Consider the following 8,804-nt stretch of genomic DNA (forward strand, 5'->3'; position numbering starts at 1 on the left):
TTTTTTTTTATTTTATGATTTTGAGTTTTGCTCCACAGTTTTCTCCTACTCTGTCCAGGACCTTCTCTTGTGATCTGGATCAGAGCGATTGGTACTAATAGCTGGGCACCATCTAGTTCTTCTGGTCCCAGGCTAGTGGAGAGTGTGGTTCACACAAATGCACTGGATTTTCGCATTCACGATATTGAAGCGGGCAAAAAACTGTAACTCTGCTGGACTGATTGTAAGGTGGGCCCCAGTAATCCTACTCCTTGAGTGGACTCACTTCTAACCCACAGACGGAGGTGAACCTCTGCCCTCCACTGGTGGCTTACCCATTAAATCAATTGTAAGCCTCTCACCAGCCGTTGTTGAGTAGATCAACTCATGGTGAACCCATGTGTGTCACAGTAGAACTGTGCCCATAGGGCTTCCAAAGGCTGAGTTTCAGAAGTTGATTGCCAGGCCTTTGTTCTGCGGGACCTTTCAGCAGAGCGTGCTGACCTTTCCCACCACCCAGGGACTCTCCTCCATTTATGGAAATCTTCAGCAATTCCTCTTAGCATTTCACCGTTCCATGCAGCACTCCCCCTTTGGCTTCTTCTTCCTTTTTAATGGACATTTCCTCTCTAGCTCCCATTTCCTCTCAATAGTTGTTAGTTGAGTTGTTGTTTCCAGCATGAGCCAGCTGTTTCAGACTCATGGTGACCTCATGTGTGGAGTGGAACTGCCCCATAGGGTTTTCAGGATGGTGACCCTTTCAGACTCAGATTGCAGGCCTGTCTTCCGAGATGCTTCTGAGTGGGTGTTAACCCTCATCCTCGTGCAGGCAGACCTTGGAGGTACTGTGGGCTTGACTCCAGACCACCACAATAAAGGGAAGATCGCCATACAGTGAGCCACACGCATGTTTGGGTTTCCCAGTGCATATAAAAGTTACGTCTACATGATACTCTAGTCTGTTAAGTGCACAATGTCATTGATATGTGCCGTTGAGTCATCTCCGACTCATAGCGACCCCTCCTTGGGTTTCTGAGGCAGTATCACCATTACGCAAAAGTTTGAAATAGTGTGAAAATTACCAAAATGTGACCCAGAGACACAAACTGAGCATGGACTATTGGAAAAATGGTGCCCAAAGACTGTTATGGCCTCTGGTAAGGTGTAGTTTGTTCTTCCTGGTCTCTAGGTGACAGCTACTGTCCCTGCTCTGATTTACTGATAATGCAATGGTGTATGGTCTGCATCACACCCATCTGGCCACTGACCCTCTGTGCCAACCACGCTCCCCTCTTGGGGACACAGGATGTTTTTCCTTGGATGCCACCCAGGACTTTTGGTCACCAGGCACAGCCCTTCGCCTTCTCTACGTCCTGGCTCCATGTCGCCTGGATGTGGGATACTCTAAGGGGCTTGCAGTCTCCTCAGGTTATATCCTGGGATGTGAGAACGTGTCCCAGCTCTGCAATTCCTTCTAGCTGACGTGTAGCCTTTGGCTCCCACGCCTCCTGAGGGACTTAATGTGGGGACAGAGGGCACTAGTCCCAGCTGACGCTAAGCTCTCATCCTTTTTCTCCTTCTCCCTCTCCCTCCGAACTCCCCACTCAGTTCAGAAATGTCTCCAATCTGCTGGATGTGTGGAGGAAAATCTGGTTTTAAATCCTGGCCTTAGTTCTCTAGGGCTGCTATAACAGAAATACCACAAGGGGGTGGCTTTAATGAACAGAAACTTCCTTTCTCACAGATTAGGTGGCTACAGGTCTGAATTCAGGCACTGGCTCTAGGGGGAGTCTTCCTTTCTCTGTCAGCTCTTGGGGAAGGTCCCTGTCTTTCCTGAGCTCCTGCTCCTTGGTTCCTTGGTGGCCTTCACGTGGCGACATTGATCTTCCCAATCCATGGTTGTTGCTTCTGTCCCTGATCTGCTATCTGGTATCTCAGATGTGACTGGCGTAGAGCACACCCCATACCACACAGCCTCATTAACATAACAAGGAAAACCCTATTCCCCATGGGATTGCACCCACATGTCTAGGGCTTAGGCTTTATAACACGTTTCTGGGGACGTAATTTAATCCATACAGTCCTCAGACACATTTTCCCACCTCTATGTTTGATGGTTTTCAGTTCTCAACTCTAAGTTCTCAAGCCTCGTCTCCTAATTTTCAGAAACAAAGCTCCTCGTGACCCCAACCCAACCCTCTACTTGTGTGACTCTGAAGTGGGCACCCCCTTAAATTGTGGGCCCTGGGTGCCTCACTTGCCACTTAAAAGTCGACTCCTCTTCTTTCCTTTCAGCTTCTGTGTGTGTGTGTGTGCAGTTGCAAAAAGGACGTGGGGCGTTGTCCTCTGACCTCTTCTAACTTCACAAGGGTGACAGAGGATCCAGAACATCAACAGCCCAAGGCTGGGTCCTCTGAGGTGGGGGTGACACATGCCACCACCCTCCAGCTTGTTCACCAACGACACCAACCATCCCTCCCATGGCACTCTCTACTTTCTGCTGGGTTCACTCATTCCTTGCAGTAGCCACAAAGAACTCACAGACAAGACTCATGATTATGGGTTTGATTAGGGAAGAAACAGGCTATTATTCAGGTTCAGGAATGTGCTCAGGATACAAAGCTCTGGCCAGGACAGCTTCTTCTCAGCCATGCCGCAGACATGCTTCTCTCTGGCCTCAGCCTCTGCTCTGCTCCGGCCAGTGTTACAAAGCTCTCTCAGCTTTGTCGATTGGTGCCCAGAAAGGGCCGCCAGCGAGCCTCCTGTCCAGAGGCACTCAGCTTTCTCACTCTGTGGGCTGGCAAGCCTACCACGACCACTGTCTCATGTTGGTCTCTTGGTTCTGCTGCCTCTGCTGTCCCTGTCTCTCTGCTGTCTCCCTGTCCTCTGTCTACCAAAGAGGTCCAGCACAGGGATCTTGTGTCCAAGGAAGCACCCTACTCCTGGTTCTTTCTTCATGGCAGTGAGATCCCCCTTTTCCATGTCTGAGCTGGCTCATCCTAAGCCTAGTGCAAGGACAGAACTGACCTATCTCCACAAGAGGGTTCCAAGCACCTTATTTCCGTGGTCCCACCCCCATAAGGGCACCATGAACCTTATTTACATTATTAACTAACCACCCAGTCCCCTTGGTGCGCCACAAGCAGCTCCCATTTGCACAGCCCCACCCAGTCATCTGATGGAGTCAAAAGACCATGGCTAGAAGACCCACAGTAAGCAATTCACTGCACCACAGCCTTCAATACAACCTCCACAAACATAAAAGTGATTCCAAGTGTTGGAGAACCCAGAGGAGCTAGGGTCTAATACTGCAGAAGAAACTGGGGATACCTCACAAAGGGTGCAGCATTTAAAGTGGGTCTTGAGGAGCAGCAGGAGTTTGTTAGGTGAAGAAGTTGGGGTGCTGAGGAAGGCAGCCTTCCTCAGGCTTTGGGGTGAAGAGGCAGAAGGGGGGAGGGAAAGGGGTGGTGGAAGGCACTTGGATTTGGACTATGAAGAGCCCATATGTTAAGAGCACAGACTGTGGTGCCAGACCGAGCTGGGTTCTAGCCCCAGCATCGCCTCTTATTCGCTAGGTGGCCTTGGGTATGTGATTTAATGTCTTTCCCCTTCAGTGCCCTTAGCTGCAGAGTGGAGACACTCATTGTTATGGACTGAATTATGTCCCCCAGAAAGACACATTGAAGTCCTACCCCTGGAACCTACCAATGTGACCCTGCTTGGAAATAGGGTCTTTGAAGATGTTGTCAGTTGACATGAAGTCTTACTGGAGTAGGGTGGATCCGAATGCAAGGTGAGTGGTGTCCTTATAAAAGAGGACAGAGAGATGGAGGAAAGATGGCCGTGGGAAGACGCAGCTACATGCCAAGGAATGCCTGGCAATCCCAGAAGCCTGGTTGTTGTTGTTGTTGTTAAGTGCTATCGAGTCATTTCCAACTCATAGTGACCCCATGCACAGCAGAATGAAACACTGCCCAATCCCGCGCCAACCCCACAATCCCTGCTATACTTGAGCTCATCATTGCAGCCACCGTATCAATCCATCTTATTGAAGGCCTCCCCCTCTTTCGTCGACCCTCCACCCTACCAAGCATGACATCCTTCTCCAGGGAATGGTCCCTTCTTACAACATGACCAAAATAGGTGAGACGAAGTCTGGCCATTCTTGCTTCGAAGGAGCACTCTGGCTGCACTTCCTCCAGGACAGATCTGTTAGTTCTTTTAGCAGTCCATGGTACTTTCAGCATTCTTCTCCAGCACCACAACTCAAAAGCATCAACTCTTCTTCGGTCTTCCTTATTCATTGTCCAGCTCTCACATGCATACCAGGCGATTGGAAATATCATGGCTTGTGTCAGGCACACCTTAGTCCTCAAGGAGATATCCTTGCTCCTCAGCAATTGAAACAGTTCCTTCGCAGTTGACTTTCCCAATGCTACACATCGTCTAATGTCTTGACTGCTCCTTCCATTGGCATCGATTGTGGAACCAAGCAACGTGAATTCCTTGACAACCTCAATCTTCTCTCCATTTATTGTGATGCTGCTCATTGGTCCAGTTGTGAGGATTTTTGTTTTCTTTATATTGAGACGTAATCCATACTTCAGACTGTATTCTTCAACCTTCATCAGTAGGTGCCTTAAGTCATCCTCACTTTCAGCAAGCAAAGTTGTATCGTCTGCATATCTCAGGTTGTTAATGATTCTTCCTCCAATCCTGATACCACGTTGTTCTTCATACAGTCCAGCTTCTCGGATTATTTGCTCAGCATATAGATTGAATAAGTGTGGAGAAAGGATACAACCCTGACACACTCCCTTCTTGATTTTAAACCATGTACTGTCCCCTTGTTCTGTTCGAACGACAGCCTCCTGATCAAGGTACAGATTCCTCATGAGTACAATCAAGTGCTCGGGAATTCCCATTCTTCTCAATGTTATCCATAATTTGTCATGATCCACATCTGGGGAGCCCAGAAAAGATCTTCCCCTGGAGACTTCATTGCGTGCATGGGCCCGCGGACACCCTGCGTTCAGACTCCAGACTGTGAGACAATACATTCTGTTCTGGTGAGCCAGCCAGTTCGTGGCATTTGTCATGGCAGCTCTAGGAAACCAGTACACTGATGTCTGCAATACAGTAACGGGGGCTGATAAGTGGAAGGATTATTCCACGGGTGCTCTTTTGCTGGGACCGAGGACAGTCACCCGGGTCCTCTGAAAGACATGGGACAACCATTAGAAACCCCTGAGGTTAAGAAGAGAATGTCGTTGTAAAGAGACCAGCTCAAAGTTCAAACCACACTGTTTATTCTCATGGTTTGGAAGAGATATAACACTCACAGGGCCTCTGGAGATACAAGGTGACTGCTGGTCTCCCAGACAGGCCTCTCAGCTCCAGTGACTACACTCTAGGCTGTGGGGGTGGGGAGGGGGAGGCGCTGAGAGGCACCAGGAGATACTGAGTCACCAGGGGAGGGAGGCCCACTGTCACTGTGCAGCCTGAGGTCCTGGGCTGACTCTGTCCCTGCCCTGCAGCCTTTCCAGCCTGGGAGTCAACACTAACTCGATTTTACAGATGAGGAACCCGGGGCTTTTCAGCGGGAGGAGGTGGGTGCCTGAGCTAAGCCCAGGGAGCCCTGGAGAGCTTGGCCCACTGCAGCCTCTCCCTCCTGTCTGACCCAGGTGCCTGTGTGGCCTGGAAGGACCTCACAGGTCATTGGTTCAATGTTTCAGTTTAGAGACAGGGAAACCGAGACCTTGGCAGCAGACTGCAAAGGCCACGCAAGTCTTGGGATCAGAACAAGCGAGGTCAGTCGCACTGCCTTGTCGTGTGGCCTCTGCTTGGCCTCTGCAGCTCTGTGAAATGCCAGGGTCAGACTCCGGCCTCGCAGGAGCCTGTCCTCTCTGGAGCATTCTGGGTTTGCTGGGTTTAAATGACCTTCCCAAGCCCATACAGGAAAGGGCCAGGGCAAACCTGGCCCTCAAGCCTCCCAGTGAGACCAGGGTTCCCCCTACCTCCTTCCCGGAAATGAGCAGACTGGACCAAGTGGCACAAAGGGGTCATCCTGGGAAGGGCGACAGGGCTCAGGAAGTAAGACAACACACCCTGGACATCATTCTGTAGTTTTTTAGGAAAGAAATTGCTGGGGGAGTGTGTGGGACAAATGTCACCAGGTAATGCTTCACTCAGATGCCACAAAATGTGGAGATTTGGAGGGGGGAGGGGAGACAGGCCAACAGAAAGGCCGGCCCCCCTCCCCAAACAGATGAACAGGGTGGGGGTGGGGAGAGGCTGGGCCCAGAGGAGGGAGGCTGGGCTCCAACCCTGAGAGTGTGACGGTCTACTCAGAAGACTCCTTGGGTGTATAGGCGACATTGTCATACGCAGGGGGCGGAGAGGCTGCTGGGCTGGGGATATTGAAGTCCGTGCTGAAGGCGTTTGGCAGGAAAATCACAGGCTGCAAAGAAAATTAAATCCAATGAAGGTCCCTGAGGGCTGTGGAACCCGGGGAGGTGTTACAATAGTGCCCTCTTGTGGAAATTCAGAGAACAGTGCCCTAGTCATGAAACTTGCAATGGGTTGACTTCATTCAACTAATATTTCAGAACATGTTTACCCGGGACTCCTAGCGACCCCATGTATGTCAGAACACGACCGCACGCCGTAGGGTCTTCAGTGGCTGATTTTCCGGAAGTGGGTTGCCAGGCCTTCCTTCTGAGGCACCCCTGGGGTGATTCAAACCCAGAGTCGTGGGCGCCACTTGCGGGAGGGCACCACGGCAGTTTCTATTAACCCAGTTCGACCCACCATCCTTCCTCAAGCGCCGGAGACATCCGGAGGCGAATGGAGGGGAAGCTCTGCGGTCTTTGCCCCCCGGACGCAAGCCCAAGGGGGCGCCAGAGGAGGCGCGGAATGGCATTCCAAGGTGCCACAAATTTGAAAGGCGTCTGTCTGACGGAGGCGGCCGGACAAGAGGTGGGAAGGCGTTTCTGGTGACGGTCGCGCTATCAAGGTCCATTCATCTTCAATGTGGGTGTGGGGGGGTGCAAATTAGAGATTGCCCCGGGTGCTCGTCACCCGCGCTCCGCCGCCGCTCAAACCTCGGACCTGCGGCTGCCGTTTGCACCACCAGGGACTTGCCATGAGTTGGAATTGACGCGGTGGCGCCTGTTTTTCCCCGGATCAGCTATGACCCAAGCGTCTGCAGTACAGCAGTGAGGCAAAGAGACCAGCATCCCCTTTACCTAGGAGCTAAGGTTCCGGTGTTCCGTCTCTGCTCTGCCCCCGGAGGGTTTAAGGCTGCGTTCTCGTTCTCGCCAGGACCTCAGCACCTGCCCGTCTGTAGCCTCGGCCTCCAGCACGGCCCCACCCCTTGGTATTCCCCAAACCTCCTGACTGATTTCCCTGAACCGAGCTCTGTGGCACCTCGCTCCCCTGCTCAGACCCCGCAGCTGTGCCTCCACCTGTCCCAGGTCGGCAGCACACCGCGCCTGCTTCAACTGGTTCCGCTGACACGGATGTCTCTTTTTCCACAGTCACTTTCTTCCACTTCCTTGGTTCAGTTTGCACCTCGGTCATGTTGCCCCTCCTGGTGCCCCCTGTGTCCCCCATGGTCTGTGAACTCCTAGAGGGTCCTCCGCACACCTCTACCCGGGTGCCCAGGCCTTTGAGGGCTCTGCGTCAAGGCTCCCAGCTCAGCCTCACGGAGTAGCGGGTCGGTTGGTGCTGGCGCCCCCTCGTGGCCACAAGGAGGATACGTGTAGTTCCGTTCGCGTGCATTAGCGGACTTCTTGTTAGTGGCTCCCCGACTCAGGGCGCCCGCGTGTGTTGCACAGCACGGCTGCGCTCCATGGGGTGTTCCTGGCTGTAAACTTAATGGAGACAGACCGCCAGGCCTATTTTCTGCGGCCCGCAGGGTGGGTTCAAGCCGCCAACGGTTAGGTTAGCAGCGAGTGCAAACGGCACCTCCTGGAGACCATATGGTCCTTTGGGGTCCCTTGATGTGGGGAGCTCATGGCCCAGTCCCTACAAATTGCTTCCTGGGGAAAAGAAGGGAGGGCTGAAAGCAGAGAGACTGCCCATCTAGAGACGCCCTCGCAGCCCAGGTTTGGGGTAGGCATGGGGGTGGAAGTACTCACCGCGTTGGCTTGGGCGCGGGTGGCTTGGCACCCAAAGTGGGTGGCGATCACTGCGATGAAGAACTCCAGGATGGTGAAGATGGTAAGGACGGCCAGATAGCCCCTGCCCACATCCTGGGGACCAAAAACCCACGGTCAAGGCAAGCCAAGAGGTCCAGAACAGAGGAGGCGAGGGGCCCGGGGAAGAGTAAGTGTGCATGGTCACAGGGCAAGTCACGCCTGAGCTGTCCCCGGAGCCAGTCCTCCTGCTGCCAGTGCTGTTCCCCTGCACTCCACCAGGCTGCCTCTCTGTCTCCCCGACACTCCGACCCTGGGGAGGGTCGTGGGGTCAATACACTCACAGGCTCCATTGGGGCTCAGGGGTCCTGCCCCTGCCCAGACCACAGAACCTCCTGGTGCTGCAAATGCTGGCCTCCTGCCCCTTCTAGAATATGACCCCTTCATTCTCCAAGTCTCCCCACTCCTGGGGACGTCGGACAACACACCCAGTTGGTGACGCCGAAATCCATGAGCAGAATGGCAGTCCCGGCAAAGGCGGCCATGGCGCTGAGAATGTTGGAGCCCAGGCTGCCTCTCACCTGCAGGACGGAGAGAGACGGGAGAGGAAGGAGCAGAGGGCAGAGGCGACAGGCTTCCCCTGCTCCAGGCCAGGACGCCAGCTTGCAACATGCATCCCTCCCATGG

The 8,804-nt window shown here is 53.1% G+C and overlaps 1 protein-coding gene across 1 annotated transcript in view; it reads right to left on the reverse strand.

Moving 5' to 3' along the window:
• Nucleotides 1-6,322: 6,322 nt before the first annotated feature.
• Nucleotides 6,323-8,804, reverse strand: part of MS4A15 (membrane spanning 4-domains A15) — an 11,041-nt gene continuing 8,559 nt past the window's right edge. The window contains exons 4-6 of the mRNA XM_007944915.2: nt 8,606-8,698; nt 8,121-8,234; nt 6,323-6,439 (exon numbers count right to left, since the gene is read on the reverse strand). Coding sequence (XP_007943106.1) covers nt 6,323-6,439; nt 8,121-8,234; nt 8,606-8,698 — 324 coding nt within the window. The remainder of the gene's footprint in view (nt 6,440-8,120; nt 8,235-8,605; nt 8,699-8,804) is intronic.

The sequence above is a fragment of the Orycteropus afer genome, unplaced genomic scaffold (genome assembly GCF_000298275.1).
Source record: "Orycteropus afer afer isolate SDZICR_OR568_19922 unplaced genomic scaffold, OryAfe1.0 scaffold00130, whole genome shotgun sequence".
Taxonomy (NCBI): domain Eukaryota; kingdom Metazoa; phylum Chordata; class Mammalia; order Tubulidentata; family Orycteropodidae; genus Orycteropus; species Orycteropus afer.